The sequence below is a fragment of the Lactuca sativa genome, chromosome 4 (assembly GCF_002870075.4).
Source record: "Lactuca sativa cultivar Salinas chromosome 4, Lsat_Salinas_v11, whole genome shotgun sequence".
NCBI lineage: Eukaryota > Viridiplantae > Streptophyta > Magnoliopsida > Asterales > Asteraceae > Lactuca > Lactuca sativa.
In genome coordinates, this window is record NC_056626.2 from 33,343,055 (window position 1) to 33,363,774 (window position 20,720).

A 20,720-nucleotide genomic window follows, 5' to 3' on the forward strand; every position below is an offset into this window, starting at 1 on the left:
ATGATTTCATAAAAAATATGTTAGTTTTGTGAATTTAGTTTTAATATTGTAAGACAATCATTAAAAACAATCCTTTATGCTTTTCAAAATATCAACTTTAATAAGTAAGCGGCCTTACGGTTTGAATCGATATATATATATATATATATATATATATATATATATATATATTTATAGTTTATCTAATGTTTTAAAAAGTATTATATGTTTGAAACTATATGAAATTGTTATTGGCAAAGTTTGAGTCAAATATAAATTTTAATAGATTAGTAATGTGTGAGATGCTGAGTTTTTAGCATTTGGGCTTTGGTTGTTTCAACACTAATTTCAAAGACCGGTTTTGTTGTTGAACAATGGAAATTAATGCAAATCGGGTGGTAACGTGTAAGTATACAATTCTTATTAAGAAAAAATCTAATGTGTTTTTTTATGTTGCTTTTTCATATTATCTAATATTTTCTTACAAAATACTATAAATCTATTAAATTGTTTGTAAATATTATTAAATGGATAGATTTTTCAATTTATTAAAAACCAACATGAATTATTCATATTTTAATATGAGAAAAAAAATATGGTTAATTGATCTTCTTTCTTAAAAGATCTCTTAAGTTTTAGTTCATTCTAATTAAAAACAAACAATCTTTTTGCATTAAGACTTTTTGTATGAATACATAAAAGAAGACTTTTAGTCCACGTCTTCTTCCGCAGACATGGAAAAAGACAAAAAAAACATTTGACCACTTCCAAAACAAACAACACCTTATTGTCATAGATTCTTGACATATGTGTAGTCATTCTTAAAACAGTAAATGTCATAGATTTCGGATATATGTGTAGTCATTCCGAACAGTAAATGTCATTGATTCCTAACAATACTTCGGACCCTCATTCTGGAGCCACGTTTCAAACTGGCTATTTCAGACCATTGTTCCAGACGTTGCTTTTATGTGTAATTGTCATAGAATTCGGATATATGTGTAGTCATTTCCCAACAGTAAAATTCATAGATTGCTGACAGTATGTGTAGTCATTCCGAGCAGTAAATGTCATAGATTCCCGACAGTATTTCGGACCATTATTCTGGAACCACTTTCCGGAATGACCATTTCGGATACTTGTTCCGGACATTGTTTTTGAACCTTAAAATGCACCTAACATGCAATCTCAACGTTGAAATAAAATTGGAATGAGTTTATCTCACGAAGTTGTCTGGAATTGTCAAGAAGAATATTGTTAGGTTTGTTCGGATAATAAACCATTTCTGGAAGGCCCGAATTTCCCACTCCGGGATAAAATGTTTGATGACGTTTTCCAAGCTATGATGGCTGCTGAAGAAGCAAACGTGTAACGTCCCCAAATTTGCAATACAAAATTTCATTTTTGTAAATAATAAAAACATGTCACACATTTTAAATAAAACATATTTTAACAATCGTTTTCAAAACAAATACATTTATTCCAAATTAAATAAAACAACGGAAGTCTTAAATGCCAATGCATGTGTACAGTCATGCCTTGGCCTTCCCTTTATCTGAAGTACCTGAAAAACATTTATATTTCAACTCGGTAAACATAAGGCTTAGTAAGTTCCCCAATATATCATATATCAAAATACATATACACGCATAGAAACAAATGGCTCGCGTACTTTTGTTGTTCTACCATTAATAAACAAATAAATGGTTCCAGTATGTTGGTCGTTCCACCATTAATAAATTTATTTCGACTTAAGGCCTACTTGCCATTTCGTCGTCAACACTCACTGTCGTTCCGCTAGCAACCGCTACAATGCTATGAATATAATAACACATAGATACACACAACATACATGAACATATATTGGAATGCATAATATAGTGAGACAACTCACTTGTTTTGTTTTGCAGAACAGCAGGACGAACTGTTGAAAATAACTTCCCGAGTAAAATCGTCTACTGGCTGCTCGAGAGTTAGCTTCTAGCTAATTATGACTTAAACGCGACTTAAACTACTAGAAATCGAGAGAGTATTTAGAAGATTGTTGTAGGAAATGAGTGACTTAAGCCTTGTATTTATACTAGTAAAAATTACTATTCATATGTAGTTTTTTTAATAATAAGTGCTAAATGTTGACATTCTTCATATAACTAATTAGGTATATAACATATTCATGCTGTAATCTTGACAAATGTTTCTAGAAGATGGTTAATAGTAATTGGTAAAAAGCAAATAGTAAATATAAAAATCAGAACTTATTCATACGAGCTCCGTTTTCGAAGTTCTTTATATTCACGCGTAGGTATCAACGGGTACTACAAGGTTCATTTAGAATACTTTTGTTTAAAACCATTATATTTTTAATTCCATTTTTATAAATAAATAAATAAATATAAAATCATCATTTTTATAAAATTGTTTGCTATCGAAATAAATTGAGGATTTCATTGGTACCTTCGATTGTATTTCCAAATAATATAATATTTATCAGATGTTACAAAACGAAAGGTACTTTGAAAGAAGTCACACATTAAATTAATGTGCACGCGATCTAGCAAAACAAGTAAACGAAAAAAGAAAAATAGGTTGTTGAAGCTATGAAAGAAGTGAAACAAGCTAAGAAGTGGATTGAAAATGCAAATAAAGAGATCAATAAGCTACGTGCAGAGCAGGATCACCTAACAGATGTTAGAATTAGAGGAAATTTTATTCACCGGTAACAAACTATCTATCCCTTGTAATTTCCTAATTTGTGGAAACCAATCTAAGTATGTATTAGGATTTATAACGCTCCTTGCAATAGTTTTAATGAAAAAAGGATAACTGTCATTTTAGTTAATCATACCATTTCTTTTACAAAATTCAGTTTGAAATGACATTACAATATCCATATTTAAAATTATATTACAATGGCCGATAACTGGGAACTTGCATCTGATGCAAACCATCCGTGTCTACAGGATTTTCAAACAATTACATGTAGGTCTCAATTAGTTCGAAACCATTATCAACCAATTCGACTCGATCTTCTATTGTTGGATTTGTCCTACGTGTTTTTTCAATGATGTCCATTGTGTTCACAAATTGTTGTATCTTCAGACATGGTAACGTGGAGCATTTGCATGTTATACCATGCTATTTTTCTTCGGTCCTCAGCCGGTAAATGCAGTAAAGGGATTTCTAATATTACAATTTGTTGTTTAGCATGTTGGTAATCACAAATCATTTCTAATGCAATCGTATCAACAAGATGCCATTGCTTGTCTTCAAGATGTGGTATAGCATACTCTATAGGCAACTCATCCTCATCGTTCGAGTCACTGGATATTGGAGATTGAAAATAGAATATACCTAAATTATATTAATATACTGTTTAAAAACCAATGTGCGTAAAAGTATTTAATAATAATAAAAAAATACTTGGTGTATCCATAACCCAAAAAAAACATAATTGCAACTTGTGTATCATAACAGGTTTGTCTGCACTTGCTTAGGTGCCATCTTTCGGAGTCTTATCTGCTTTCAATTTAAGTTTTAACACTCTTTCTGATTTCTTTATTAATTTTATAGGTGCCTTTGTCAGTTTATTTTTTATCTTATTTTGAAACTCAACATCGTTGTTTATTTATCTACAAAAACAAAATTCCAAGAGCATTTTAACACATTACTATAAAAATAAATTATAATTATAAAATTATTGTTTTTCGATTTTACTACCTTTATGAGACGCAATTCCGAAAACACCTGTAAATGGAATACAACTGTAAAAACAAGAAATTTCAAACCAAAATTTTCATTTTTAATATTCATAAAACATGTCTCATCATTAAATCTCCAAACACCAATTAACAAGTTTTCAAAACAATTGTTCAATTCCAGGATCCATAAATACAGCTCCAAATCAGAAGTGTGTGTACAATCATGTTGGTGCCTTCCCGCGATCCTCTGAGGTACCTGAAACACATAACATATAACACGGTAAGCACGGATGCTTAGTGAGTTTCCCAAAATACCACATACAACAATTTGCCACTCGAGGCTATATTCAGTACGACCCTCTGGTCAATGTGTCTCAGCGGGACCCTCCAATCTCGTAGCTCGTTGGACCCTCTAGTCCCGTCTAGCTCGTTGGACCCTCCGGTCTAGTCTGGTTGAGGACCCTTTGACCTTCGGGTAGACTTAGACGATCTCGAACTCGAAACACTGATCTAGCCTCCGCCTAAACACATACAAAATTCACTTCTAATTATAAACGGATCTCAAAGGCTAGACTAGTCCCTTCCTATATTCACTCAGAAGGGTAAAAGACCATTCTACCCCTCCAATGGTCCAAAGGTCCTCTTTTTGACTAAACACTAAAAGTAAACGAAAGTCAACCCTAAGGAGTACGCGGTGCGTACCAGATTCTTATGTTGGGCGTTCTCGACCACTATGCTGATATCGGGCTTTTTGAACCCTACGCCCCACGTATTGGGATTTACGCTCAGCGTACATCCCAGTTTCACTATTATCTCACTTATGGTCTTAATCAGTTAAGACCTTGGCTCAAAATATAGATCTGGACCCCCTACAGCCTCCTAATCCATAAATTTGAAGACTTTACGCCTTTGCATGGCTGTAAAGGTCATCATCTTCCAAAACATGCCACTTCCTTCGCTAAAGAAACTCACAACTCATGCATGGTTCACTCTTAACATCCAAGATTGGATTTTTATGGATCTAAAACACAAAATACACTGAAAAGGGGCAGATCAAGGTCCATGGAGCTCCTTTACTCATAAAGTCTCCACCTTTGGGACAAAATCCCTAAAAATGGGCCATAATGCACAAATCCAAAAAGGTTAAGAAATCTTTGAGCTTTTACCTCCAAGTGATGCTTCAACCTCTAAAAAAATCAGATCCAAAGCTTACGCTCCAACTCTAGCTTCTTCAATGGCAGCTTCTTCTCTTCAAAGGCACATAAGAACACTATCAAGCTCAAACACACACACACATACAAGCTCTAGAACAAGGGTTTGGCACTCTTAGGGTTTCACTCTCTGGAGATAGTGGCTAAAAGTGAGGCCAATATGTTCCTTTTATAGGGCTCACCCCCACAATTAGGGTTTCAATCTGAACCTAGTACGCGCAACGTACACTATGGTACGCCCAGCGTACTGGGTAGCCTCCACGTTAAGAACTCGCTCATGAGTACGCGCAACGTACTCTCCAGTACGCCCAATGTACTCAGTTACCATAAAGTATTTCAAGGGCTAAATCTGACAACTTAGGGAAAGAAGAAGGGCCAAGGAGATATAACTGATTTCGGGATGTTACAACAACTTCGTCGTCCGTAAAACCCACTTTTTTAACACCATCCATGCTAACTCGTCTTTGGACTAACATGAGTTATTAAACAATACTTAGAAAAAATATATATTATAGTTATTCTGGTTCATCATTCCAGAATAGATTATTGGGTTCCGAACCACAATCATCGTGTTCCGTGCCTATATAACCATTTCGGAACCCCTATAGTACCTAATTTCGGACTAAAACAATGGATCAAAGACACATTACAAAGTACTTACATAACATTCATACACGTATGGTTGTAGAACTCACTACTCGGTACCTGCTTGACCGACTACCGAGTAGCGAGTACTCGGGGAGTACTCAAATTCGGTAATTCATGTAGCAATTTTTTTAGGGAAATTATATATGTTAAATCCTTGATTGAAATATATAACAAAATTAGATACATATGGATACAAAAAAACTGAAAACACACATAATGATCTCACTTAGTGAATAATTACTAAAAATTTAAGATATATATATATATATATATATATATATAGAGAGAGAGAGAGAGAGAGAGAAAGAAACAGAGAGAGAGAGAGTAATAAGCACATGTGTATATGTTAAATAATAAATCATTAAGTATATTATACATTCTAATCATCGACTTCGCTAAATTTTACAATGCTATTCGCTTCAGTAAGGGGCTGATCGGGAGTACTCAGATTATGTAACTCGCGTCGGTAAGGAGCCGAGTAGGGAGTACTCAGACGAGTAATATGCCAACTCGGCAAGTTTTACAACGCTGCATGCACGTCCAACAAGAAAAAGATTAAAAAAAAAAAAAGGATAACCAGATATTCTAGAGTTGTTCCTCAAGTTCCGGACCATTCCGGAATACGTAAATCGTTACAAAAAATCAAATGCAAAGTAACTTAAAGTGTAGAATTTACTTGGTTTAACGAATCCAAGCTCAAAATTTATTCCGAAATGCAAGTAGAGCGTGCTTCGGATATGCTAATTCGGGAATTCGTACTCCTGATTTTTTATGTGTGGGACCCATATATTTATCATTGGGCTTGGCCCGGTTTCGGGTCCGAAATGACCTATTCCAGACCAAAAGGTTAGTTAAAAAAAAACTTGGTTATATTTTTTTATAAAAAAAAGAAACCCAAAAAAGTGGTTAAATTACTTAATTTTCCTAATATTTTTTTTATAAAATCGTTAACCGTTAATTAATAGAATAAAATCAGTGATTCGATGATAGCTCAATGCATTTTTTTCGGAGAAAATGACAAAAATAGTCATTTACACTAATGGCATTACAAAAATAGCCAAAAAAAAATCGAAATTACAAAATTAGCCTACGATTTCGCAGATGGAGATGCCCCATCTGCGAAATGAGCATCTCATCTGCGAATGTACAAGCACCTAAAGCACAGCTGTGCTTTAGGTGCTTGTACATTCGCAGATGCTTTTAATTTTTTTTTTAATTTTTTTTCTGTATATATAGGGGTAAAATCGCACATGGAATAGGTCCATCTGCGATTTACTCTCACTCTATCTGCGAAATTGGGTTTTTTTTGTATTTTTTTTTAGTTTGACTATGAAATGAATTGGTTTGACTACGAAATCATGTTGCTATATAAAAAGTTTTGTAGAAAAATATCATTTTGGTTGTTATTTGTTTAGGAACTTTCTCTACAATTTGCTCAAAAAATGATTGAATATTTGGTTTGTCTTGTAACCGGTGGGAGATGGCAAGTTAATGGAACTAATCTGGGATACATATATCCACAGGGAGGTATTTCTGAACTTGCTTTGATATTTTCTGAGTATATTAGTTATAGTGATTTTGTATCTTTGGTAAGAAGCAAAATTGGTTTGTTAGACAAATATAGAATTAGTCTTCGTTTCCACCATTCTGAATTAAATTATTATATAGCTATAGTTGAAGACATGGATGTTAGAATGTTGATAAACGTAATCAAATGTAGTGGAGGAAGGGCTGTGAAAGTGTTTGTGGTGGTTGATGAAGTTGAGGAGGTTAATGGGGGTGGTGAAATTGGAAACCAGCTTTTTGGTAATTTATGCAGTTATAAAGGGAGCAACGATCCGATAGGTACTTTCAATACTCCTAGTGTACCTCAATTTCACAGTGTTGCTGAAAATGTTAATGTTAGTTATTCACCTATTCACTATGTGGATCCTAAGAATTACAAGTCTGTTGGTGATGATGATGTTGGTGCATATCTTAATCATGTGGGTGGTCGTTGTGATGATGTTGCCGAACAAGAAGTTAAAGTTATGAATAGGCGTGTGGTAGATAAAACTAAAAAGAAAAAAAAATTCAAGTCAAAAAAATGAAAAAAATCATGTTTACGGGCATTATGTTGATGTTGGTGATGTATGTTTAGATATAATCGAGCTACAAAGCAATTCCGATAGAGATGAGTTGGGTGATGAAGTTAAAGCTAAGTTTCCCGATAACCTTTTTCACGGTATGCCCCCTGTACCAGCATGGCCAGTTGATATTAATGAAGATATCCCAACACAGATGGTAGACATGAATCTTCAAAAGATTCAATGTGAGAGTATATTTAAGAACAAAGAACTTTTAAAGCGGTGTATTGATAAAAAAATGTCTTCGAGAAGGTTTCCAGACGAGGACAAGTAGATCCACCAAATCAAGGTATGAAGTTGTGTGTGTTTCGAAAAATTGTTCTTGGTTACTAAGAGCAAAAGCAATTAAAAATTCTGATGGACTTTTCCAAGTGAATAAATTTGTTGATGTACACACATGTTCTTCAACATTGTTGCAACCTAATCATCGACAAGCAAACAAATATGTTTTGGGTGAATATGTTGCTGATGTTTTGGCTGAAGACTATAGTAGAGTTTATCGGGGAAAAGAAATTGTTAATGATATGAATGCTCAATTGAATATCAATATCTCATACCATTGGGCATGGCGTGCGAAGCAATATGCATTGTTGTCGTTAAGGGGTACGAAAGAGGATTCTTTTACCAAACTTCCGGCGTATTGTCACAACTTGGCCAAACATAATCCGGGTACTGTCACACATATTAAAACAGATGCTGATGATCGCTTTGAGTTTTTGTACGTCGCACTCGGTTGCTCGGTTAATATTATCATATTATATTAACTTTTTAATATTTATTTTGGTGTATTTGAATAGATATACAATGTATTGTAGGTACGCGCTTTTGTCAATTTTTGTAAGCCGACCCTAGTAGTAGATGGAGCTCACCTAAGGGCGAGTTCAAAGGTACCATGTTACTTGCAGTTACTAAGGACGGACAAAACCAAATATTAGTGGTTGCATATGGTATATGCAAAAATGAGTGTACCGATTCTTGGACATGGTTTTTTCAAAAACTACATGATTGCATAGGAAATATGCAGGAGCTTACAATTATATCTGATAGGTCTCCATCTATAGCAACATCCGTTGTCAACATTTTTCCTCACGCTCATCATGGAATATGTGGTGTCCATTTGTATTTCAACATAGTATCTAGATTCGGCAAGAGTAAGACGGTTAAAGGAATTTTTTGGGAGGCGTGTAGGGCGTACACAGTTGATGCTTTTGATGCTGTCATGGATGTTATGAAAAAGACAAAAGAACTAGTATGGGAGTACTTAAAAAGTATAAATCCAAAAACCTGGTCAAGGGCACATTTTAAAGGGAACCGATACAATCTTATGTCGTCCAACAGTGCGGAGTCTATAAATGCATTATCTAGACACGCACGTAAGGTGCCAATACTTATGTTGATCGATTTTTTTCGTGCTACAATGCAACAATGGTGGTTTCAAAGACATAACTTTGCAGGTATTAAGTAAATTTGTAATATTAATGTTTTATTAGTTTTGATGTTATTGATCTTAACTTCTTCATTTTGGCTGTTTTTTAGCGGAAGCAACAACAATACTTAAAGCCACAAAACAGAATTGAAAGCGGTTGGTATCGGTTTTCTTAATGGCTGTGAAGGTATTAGGATTTGTTCTTTGAAGGTTATGCAAGAAAATTGGTAGTTGAGAAAAGCTTCTTTCGCTGTAAGTAATCATTTTCAATACCGATGATAGTGCTCTACAATCATCACACAAATGCAATATGAAACAAATGCAATTATAAATAGAAAATATTGTATCTCTACTGTTCAAAATTCATAGTTTAACCTTTTAAATTCATAGTCAAACCAGTTCATTTCATAGTCAAATTTCACTGTCCGGCATGACAATACTACAAAATGTACTTGTCTGAATTTCGTAGTTCAACCTTTTGAATTCATAGTCAAACCAGTTCATTTTATAGTCAAATTTCACTGACCGACATGACAATACTACAGAATGTACTTGTCTGCATTTCGTAGTTCAACTTTTTGAATTTATAGTCAAACCAGTTCATTTCATAGTCAAATTTCACTGACCGACATGGCAATACTACAGAATGTACTTGTCTGCATTTCGTAGTTCAACTTTTTGAATTCATAGTCAAACCAGTTCATTTCATAGTCAAATTTCACTGACCGACATGAGAATACTACAGAATGCACTTGTCTGCATTTCGTAGTTCAACTTTTTGAATTCATAGTCAAACCAGTTCATTTCATAGTCAAAAAGAATTGTCTGTAATATGATTTATTCTATAAATGGGTGTCACTCAGTATGAAAAATTTAACTGAGAAAGTAACTCCGATTTAAAAGAAAAAGAAGGCTAATGGCATACTGCAATTGCGGAGGAGAACGTATCGTTAGGATTTCGGGTACAGTTAAAAACCCAGGAAGATTGTTTTACGCTTGCCCATATTTGGTATCATGTTCTTAACGTTATTCATATTTACACCCTCATGTTTACATGGCAACAATTCTTACTGTCAATGTTTAAAATTACAGGGACCAAAATGCGGGTTTATCAGATGGGTTGATGAAGAGAAGGACCAATCATCTATGGTAATAGCTAAAGTAGCTAACTCTAATAAGCTCTTTCAATCAGAAAATAAGAAGTTAAAGATAGCGTTGGTTTGTAGTTGGGTGTTGTTCTTGGCAGTTCTTGTTTACAAGTTGTAAGCTTTTCAATATTGTTTTTATGCTTTTGAAGTTGTTAGGTCAATAAAGTGTTGTATTTGTAACGTTAAAACAAATGTTATAGTCGTTCTTATGTTGTATGTATTGATAAGTAATTAGTAGGTCATTAATTTGTTGTAATTGTCGTAACGTTAAATTTTTTGCCATCCGTTGGGTAAACTGTAAAAACAAACTAATAATCAAATCGAACATTAATTTAGATATACAATTATATAATCCAACTACATAGGACCAAGACTAGACCCCCAAAAAAATTTTGTCATCCGTTGACGGAACTCTAAAGCTGCGTTCTTTGGGTCAATAAGAACACGTATTGGTTGACCTGAAACGAATTGCTCCATAAACATACAAACAAAAACACCGCAATCTCCCAAATGACAACTTTGTTGGGGAACATTTAATTCATAAATGAATTGCATATTCAATGGAATCCTTGGGATGTTCCTCCGGGCCCAATACTTAATCTTGTCCAAATAATTTGCCACTCGACGTTCAAATTTGGAAAAGATTCCTTCATATTTGAATTTTTCATAAGCCCCTCTACCAAGACTGTCATAATATGCACTTCCATTGACGCTAATCGTAGTTCCCCAAATAGCCAATGATTAGGGGATGAATGAATCGGCAATAAGACCTGTATAAAGATCAGAAAATAAAATTATGTTTTTTTACATCACAATACAAAAACATAACAAAAATAACGATATTATTTTCAATATAAACAATTAAGTTTACCGTATCAACATCCCACCAAGCAACCATGAAGTTGGGGTACATAGCAATACCAGCCATAAACACCCTCCAGTCCTGTCCTTCTTCCAAAGCATGAGAAACAAAAAAATTTGGAGGCATTATTGTATGTTGGTTGCTCTCAAACCCTTTCTCCATCAATAGCCAGTACCAAATGGTTATATGCTGCACACATGATACTTTTGTTATTGACTAAAAAACAATTAACTTTTAAAATAATAAATTAACAATTAATTTACCGCTGACTCCAACCATCCGTCGTGTATATGCCCAAACAATGAGCTCCAAAAATCTCTATCTAACACGAAATTAAACAAACGATGTTGGACATCATATGAATGAAATAAATAATTTTGGATGAAAACCTCCCCGCCTGCTACGTAAGGTTGCAGGCGCAACATGGAGAAGTCATGAGCAACACCAAAAACTGGAGGAGGAACGGGGCTTGTTGATTTGATATCAACCTTCTTTTTTGTTTTTCTTTTTTGCTTCGGTGTCGTGTGCAACTAAAAACAATATTCAAATGTTTAAATCTATATCTTTTAGATAATTCACATAAACATAAAATCATGAGTTTATAAATAAAACGAATACCTCGGTGTAAGGAGGGCACAAATATTGTGATGATTTTCGAGTCCTCGGTTTATCGGGTGTAACTTCTTTGCCATCATACTCATCAAAATAATCTACAATTCCCGTTATTATTATTTCGTCTTCGTCCGGCACATCATCATTAAATTTGTTCCCCGCATTGACATCCTCTCCTCCGACTCCTACATTAAAAATAAAACTTTATACTTAATAACGAAATACACATAATTTAATAAGCAATAGTATCTAATTAAATAAATGATTTAATCTACTAAAAACAAAAGATAAATTAATGTAACTATAAGAACCTCTTTAACTTCACTATAATTATTTACATCAAACACATCATCATCAAATTTGTTCCCCGCATAGTCATTCCTCTCCTCCAACACCTACATTAAAAATATAACTTTTTACTTAATAACGAAAGACACACTATTAAAAAGTAATTATTAAAATCGTAAAGGTAATATCTATAACAACCTTGTCGTCTTGAATATCACCAAAAACATTTTCAGTTGTATTGTTTTTATTCATCACTTCATCTTGCACAACCTATATTTTCAAATATAAAATATGAACACAGGTATTCATATATGTTAATAAAATTCAAAAAATAATGTAGCGTGTAACTAACCTGTTTATCGTATTTTCCATGTGACACTATCGGATCAACAAAAGTAATGTCGTTCCAAAATTGTTCAGTATTCACTTCTTCAACAAAAACCTCTGTAGGTTGTCGGTTCATAAACACATGCTGCTCCAGTACATGTAGCCGTTTCAACACCTCGTCTAGGTTGTGTTTCCCACTGCCCCTATCTCTACCATGAGAGCGACCACTGGACGACATACTAGACGAAGATTCGTCTTTTCTCCTAAAATGGTCCCGTACTGAGGATGGAACTGCTTTCCCTTCACCATATACATACTCTTGAAATGACATATAATAACAAGATGTCATCTCACCATCACCCGGTAACATGTTTTGTCTTGGTGGTTGTCCCTCTTAAAAAATTAAACATATTAAAAATGCATATAAAAGTATAATAATCAAGTTTATTAATAATAAACGAAAAATTTATAAACCTGTATCTTTGACCAAATCTTGTTCACATCAACTCATTTCAATTTTTTTGTTCCACTCCATCGTTTCATCCGAAGCAAGTCTTTATTTTTTCTCAATACAAATTCACATGCACGAACAGTCGGAATCATCACATATATCCATATCTACAATTTTTTACAATTAAAGTAATAAAAGTTAAAATTAAAATAAAAAACATAACAATAAAACAATTTAAATATAAGAAATTTTTTATACCCTTATTGGAGCCGTAAATCCTGAGACGGAGTACTTTAAAGTTTGACGACGATCAGAAAGTGATAAATAATTATGTATTTTGTTCCATGTATCATCAAGGTCAACATAAGTAAAATCCCAAAGATAGCTACCCCAAGCGAAACTAACAAAACAAAAAAAAAACAAAATTGGTTATTATATAAATTATAACTTTAATAAAATAAAACTTAACCAATCTTGTGGCACCCGATCATTAACTTCTTTACCCAAAAAACCTTCACACAAAATGTAAATCAGACATACTCTAACTGCATCAACGTCGTCAAGTGCTAGGAATGTTCGATTTAAAATTAAACGTTTCAGGTCGCCGATTTTCACCGAACTATTAGTATGGTCCGGAAATAGCCGTTCACGCAATAAACATCTTTTTTTACTGCTTAATAATTTTTCCGACCCTTTTCTCCCAATGTTTTTTGGATACTCCCCAAAATTGAAGCCGGTTATCAAACAAAACTCTTCCGGCCCATAAACCATTTTCGTATTGCCTACTCGAAAATATAATCGTTTTATTCCATCTGAAGATAAAACAGGGTCCGGTCGGATCTGATGAAGGAACATTTTATGGAACAACAATGCATCCCCTTGTAAACGAGGGACATCAATAAAATAACCAAATACGGTATCTCTGAAAATGGCACGTCTGCCATCATCTAAAACTTCAAATACTTCCCATATGTTACCGCCCGAGCCTTTTAAGTTCGCAAAGGCTTTCATATTGATAAAACTAAAATCATGCTGCAAAAAAAACACAAAAACAAATTAGAGAACTAAAAAATATTTTGTTTTTAAAATATATGATTACGAACTGCAATAAGTACATAAACAATTAGTAATGCAAATACAATTTCTTAATTAATAATTATTTATATATTTCCGATAAAAAACAGTAACATACACATATATAAATAATTTTCCAAGTTATACAAAAAATATATTTACGATAAAAAAACAATATCATACATAATTATATAAACATTTTATTAAACAAATTTTCAACTTAAACAATTTTCAACTAAAACAAATTTTCAACTTAAACGACAAATATATAAACAATTTTTATCTTTCTAATTAAAACTAACATTTTATAACCATATAAACAAACAATTTTTCAAATAAAACGACAACCAAATTAACAATTTTGCAACTTATACGACAACTTTATACAAATTTTCAACTTATACGACAAACACACACAATTTCTAACAATATATATACGACAAATTTTCAACTTATACAAATGTTATACTTATACAACAAATATATATACAAACGACTATTTTGCACATACTATAATTTAACTATTTTTCACTTTATATAAACAATTATACGATAAGAATATACAAGTTTTCAGGTTATACAACAACTAAACAAACAATAAAAATAACAAATTGTAAACATTATCTACGCAGTCTCTACTTGTACATTCAAACAAATACTAACAAAATAACATTTAAACTTCAAGTATACTAAAGAAATATTAAAACTATAAAACACAACAAACTTACCCTTTTTTAGCACTAAATAATACAATAAATGATAAAATAAAAAAAAAAAAGTTTAAACATTAAAAGAGTTAAAATCTAACCATATTTGCGGGATTATTGACATAATCCTTCATTTTCTTCAAAAACTAGCCAAAATTCCGAGAGAAGCTCAAAGATAGAGAGAGTTTTTGTGTAGAGAATGGTGAAAAATGGAGAAAAAAAAGTTTATATAGTGAAAGACAAGGGGATTTCGCAGATGGGCATCAATTTCGCAGATGGAGCATCTCATATGTGAATGTACAAGCACCTAAAGCACAACTATGCTTTAGGTGCTTGTACATTCGCAGATGAGATGCTCATTTCGCAGATGGGGCATCTCCATCTGCGAAATCGTAGGCTAATTTTGTAATTTTGATTTTTTTTTGCTATTTTTATAATGTCATTAGTGTAAATGGCTATTTTTGTCATTTTCTTTTTCTTCGGCCTATATTTTTAATGTCCTTGTTTTATTTCTGGATTTCGGGAAAGAAAAGAGAGGAAAACGTATTGGGAAATAATTATGAACAAGACAACTAGTAGTTGATTTGGATAATCGTTTTGACTCAACCTAGGAAAATTATAACCTTTTTGACCCGACCCAAAAATATTTGATAAATTTTTTTAGCTTCCAACATATGAAAATCATGGATCTGCCATTGTATCATCTTTATATTTATTTTATATTTATATTTATATTAAGTATTAGTATTTCTAATTTTATTTTTGAATGCATGATTTGTATGATTTGTATGTGATTGTAAAATTTCAAAGATAAACAATATATATATATATATATATATATATATATATATATATATATATATATATATATATATATATATATATATATATATATATATATATATATATATATAGGGGAGGGTTCAATTGAGAAAAAAAAGGTTGAGAATGGGGGAATCATTCTTAGCCAATTATTTATTTTTGCCGCAAAAGCCTCCAACGTACCGGCGAAAACGGGAAATGAATGCACATGTGTTTCCAACATAACATATTTCCTTAAACTATGCTAATCATTACCTTAATATATACAAAAACATAGTTTTTTTCGTTTTTTTTTAAATTTTTATAAGATATTTTTATCAAAAAATGATTTTAAATATACCAAAATTAAGGATTTTTTATTCTCTACAAATAGACATCCATATTGATATAGTTTTAAGATAAAATAAAAAAAAAATTATATTTTCAGCTATCGTTATTCATAAATGAATAACAATGCATCAGGTTTTATAACAGTGCATTCGTTATTCACTTATGAATAAAAAGTATGATTTTTTTTTACAATTTAAGTATCATTCATATATGAATATAGCATATAATAAACATAGTATATTCATATTTTAATATTGGACGATGAATTCACTTGTGAATATTAATATAGTATATTCACCTGTGAATATTAGATGGTATATTCACTTATGAGTATTAAATGATATTTCATATGTGAATATTGCATAGTTGTCACACCCCCGAACCAGACGGCGGAAACGTCCGAGGGCTATTGTGACTCAATTGAATACCATCACAATGAATATACATGAAACATAACATCATACATCACCAAGCATTGAAATATTACAACTGGTAGCGTTTACATTAGTACATTGTTCCATAACATTACATTCCCAAAAAGTAGATTGTTCGATACTAGCTAAACATACATCACTGAGTATATTTTTCCCTTCACTTTACCTATTACCTGAGAATACAAGTATTTTGAAAAACGTCAATATATGAAATGTTGGTGAGTTCATAAGTAATGTTTGAAATACAATGTTTTGTATTGTTCTAAAATCCACCAGAAAATCCGATATTTTCTGAAAATAGTATAGTATAAAAGGTGTGAAGATCCGTAAGTATGCTTGTTTGTTTCTATAAATGTAAAAAAAAATGGTTAAACTTGGTATGCATCTCGTAGGTGTATGAATTGAAAACCCTAGGAAAACCCGATGTTTTCCTAATACTTTGAATTACGCATTTTATATTTTGTTATACCGTTACGACGTGTGTATTCGATAATTCCAGGTGACATTGGATTAATTATGGATTGTGAATTGTTATAAACACGCATTAATGAAAACGACTAGTTTACAACTATACAAACGGTCCCTTAGGCGTCGTTCGTACTATTCACTTAATCCAATCACCCGGACTTCTCATAGCCCCACAACCGAGGAGAAAAAGAGGGTGCGAAGCCCCCGATATTTCCATAAGTCGTTCAAGGCTATCGTGAATGCGAAGGGCCCTTAGCCTGACTCGCATTGGTGAATTCTCGACTTTAATAGCAGTACCAAAGGACCCTTGGGGCCCAACAGCACAAAAGCCATTGAAAGTCATTTTACACGGAATTAGGTCATATAAGACCCAACTACATGTAAGCGAGTTTCCTTCGGGCCTAAAGATCATGTCATTGGGCTAGCTAGGCCCAACAAACACGATTTGAAACTTTCGGGCCCAAAGATGGTGTATCGACATCTGGTGTATTCCCACGTGTGTATTGACTTTCCCGAAATTTCCGCGTGTGTATTGAAGTATCGTCGTGTTATTAATTTCGGATTCGTTATTGATTCGAGACCGAATCGGTTCGTTTGATAACGATTTTTGGTGTTGAAGGTGTATTATATTTCGCCGATAGTCGTGGTACTAGTATTTCATCATAACAGATTTATTGTTTAAAATCACTAGAATTTTTCTTTTTGCAGCCCCTTTCTTTTGGATAAATTTACAATTTTGGCCCTTTGTATAAAAGAATTTTCGTTTAAGTCCTTATACCATTTTTCTTGACACTTTAGTATCAAAACTTATTGAAAAGGTATTTTTCAGCTCAAGTTTATTTGAAAAACAGTTTTAGTCCCTCAAGATGAAGTTTTCTCGGCTGAAACCTCAATTTTCACAATTTTTACACTTTTGGCCCAAAATAGAAAATTTTTGCATCTTTGGTCCCTTTTAAATATGAAAAGTATTTTTAACCCTTGAAATGGACTTGGAGCACTAGTAGTCCTCTTTTTTACAGAAAAATACAGATTCAGCCCCTCTAATTTGAAAATCTCGCAATTTGGGCCTTGTTGGGCCGAAAAGTGCATTTTTGGCCCATTAGGTTTAAAAATTCACATTTTAATCCTTCAAAAGAGTAATTTTCCAGAAAATACATTTTTGAAACTGTTTTGACTCATCTCAACCATCAGAATTTGTATTTTGTCATTTTGGGCCCTTTAACTTTATATTTTTAACATTTAAAGTCCAAAAATGGGATTTTAGCCCAAAGGAGTTCATATTAACCAACTTGGTTATTTTTCTAGAGTTGATTTGTATGAAATAATATGATTTATACTTATTTCATTCAACATAATATAGATCTCGGTTTTGAGTTCTTTTTGACTAGATCCAACACCATAATCACATAAGAACATGTAAATAAACATAGAAATCACACAAAGCATACATATACTCATAGATCTACACATTTGCTTGTATTCTCCCCCCACAAAACTTATAAAAACCGAAAAATAGGGGGTATGAAGCTCACCTTGAGTTGGATTTCGGTTTTGGAGGAGTTTGGAAGAAGTTGATGTTGTTTTCGGCTCTAGCAACTTCTTGAGGGGGTTTTCGAACTTAGATGGTTCTAGGGAGTTAGACCATAAATTTACATGAGTTAAGATGAGATGTTTGATATAACAAGGAGCCTAGATCATAGATTTGAGTATAAACTTACCTTAGATGATGATTCTTGTGGAAAATCTCTTTGAAAAGCTCTTAAGTCTCGAAAATTAGATGAAGAAAGGTGAGGGTGTTCCTTGAGAGAGCTTGCTACCCAAAAAGTGGATGAAGTGTGTGTGTTTGGGAGCTCTCGGCCGAGAATCAAGAAGAAGAAGAAGAGAGAGAGAGAGTTGAGATGACTAACCTAGATGCATGTTGGTCCATGCATGGAGGTATGTGATGCATAAATGAGGTGGCAATCTCACAAGTCAACTCTTCATCCCTTGAGTTTGGGCTTGGGCCGAGATTTGGAGAGGAAAAAGGAAATTTTTGGGCTTTATTGCCCCTAAGCCCATATTAGAGTTAGGTTGAATGATTGTTGGCCCTAAAAAATATAAGTGTGATTTTTATACTTTGTTAGGCTAGTTTAGGTTAATTATGGTCCATAGTGGTTCATAATATTTAATTTATTTCATTCTAGGCCCAATATGGCCCAAAATGTTGAAATAAAAGAAAGTGGGTCCAATTAGAGCCCATTTAAGAGTTCTAAGCCCAAGATGGTCAAATTGGAAGCTTATGGGTCCATTGGGCCCAATAAGGAAGTCCTAGTCCAAAATGGACCTAAACAAGAACTTCTAGGGTTTCCAATTGCTTGTTGACCATTTGTAATGCTTGTATGGTGTATTTGATTGCAAATTTTGTTGTCATAAAGTAAGCATCATACCTGCTCTTAAGACTTTGATTCATAATTTTTACTAAACTGTTGAAGTTACAAGGCACAAAATTTCTAGTTGTGACAATAGTATTACATGGTATATCACATGTGAATATTACAGAGTATATTTACTTGTGAATATTAGATGATATATTCACTTATGAATATTACACAGTATATTCACATATGAATATTACAAGGTATATTCACTTATGAATATTGAAGGTATTTTGACAACTATATATAATTTTTATATGTTATTCACATATGAATAACATACAAACTTGCATATTTGTTTTGTGTTTTTAATAATCATATACTGATTCAGGTGAGAAAACATATTCATATGTGAATATAACGTGGTAATTTAGTTTATGCATTTCATCAAACAGTTGGAGTGCAAACAAGTTAACTATTTTAAAAATGTTAAAAACATCAAGTTATCACTTCCAAATCATCATGTACTTCCAATTTCGACTTCAGATGCGACATACTATCTCTGATCGATTTCTCAATTTGATTTTGATTTCCGAAAATCCGATTGGAACCTGTGAGTACCGATTCCAAGTCCCTCAATGTCGAATGTGACTGCGAGTCCAGAACTCCGATTCCAATTTCATGAACAGCAAAGAAATTCCAGTTTAGTTGAAAAAATCTGGATGATTATTGAAGGTTGGAGGAAAAATTTTGATGATGAACGAACAGTTATCGAATTCTCTATAGTTACATATTTGAGATTGAAGGTTATTACGATATTTACAAGTTTGCTACCGTGTCTTTTATGCTTAGATTAAATGAGTGGCTGAGAATGATTCCCTCATTCTCAACCTTTTTTATTTTCTCAATTGAACCCACCTATATATATATATATATATATATATATATATATATATATATATATATATATATATATATATATATATATATATACACCTTCCTAATAAATGAATCCCAAAATATACCTTCCTAATAAATGAATCCCAAAATTGACACATGTCATTATTTTAACCCCTTTTCTTGCCACGTGACATCTTCTTAGAACTTAGCAATTTTTTTCCCCGCTCATAAATTATAATTTATAACCCAATACAATACTTCGGTAGTAAAAAACTGATTTTACGTAATATTTGTTCACAATTAAGGATAGATTTTGGCATTTAAATTATCCATTTTAATCCCCTTAAATGGGGGCACATTGTTACACCAGAAAACCTAATTCAATTTCAAAATTTGAATCTTGTATTTCTATGGATCGAAATCGTATACATTCCTCCTAAATCTCGGCAATCCCTCTTCAAATCAGCCCATCGCCCCCTCTATCATCGCATGAATCCCACATTATCATTTTACAAAAAAAACCTAAAATCAAAGGGCTTAAGTCCTTTCAAGTATTCGAAACATGTTTCAACAAAGCAAGACATAGTAATAATTCAAGAAGGTATGTTTTACTATATGCAAGTTGTTCGATGGGTAGCCTTCATCTTCTCTATGTTGCTCCTCTACCCTGATTCTCTCTACTAAACTCGTGTCCGATCTCTTCATTTAATTGTATATCCCTTCCGGTTTTTCAGAATATTTTCGATTTTAATAGCTCAAGGGTCTTCAATGTGATTAGATCCTCTTTCGATCTTACTATTTTGTATTTTATCCAATGTTTATTTATAGATATTATATACGCAAGTTAACTGTGAG

The 20,720-nt window shown here is 32.7% G+C and overlaps 1 protein-coding gene across 1 annotated transcript; it reads right to left on the bottom strand.

Moving 5' to 3' along the window:
* Nucleotides 1–11,976: 11,976 nt before the first annotated feature.
* On the bottom strand, nucleotides 11,977–12,710 carry LOC128133401 (uncharacterized). The gene is made up of 3 exons (XM_052770816.1): nucleotides 12,441–12,710; nucleotides 12,197–12,268; nucleotides 11,977–12,105 (listed from the first exon to the last, which is right to left on the bottom strand). Exons 1-3 carry the CDS (start codon nucleotides 12,693–12,695, stop codon nucleotides 11,977–11,979), a joined length of 456 nt encoding a protein of 151 aa, XP_052626776.1. The 5' UTR covers nucleotides 12,696–12,710.
* Between the last annotated feature and the right edge of the window lie 8,010 nt (nucleotides 12,711–20,720).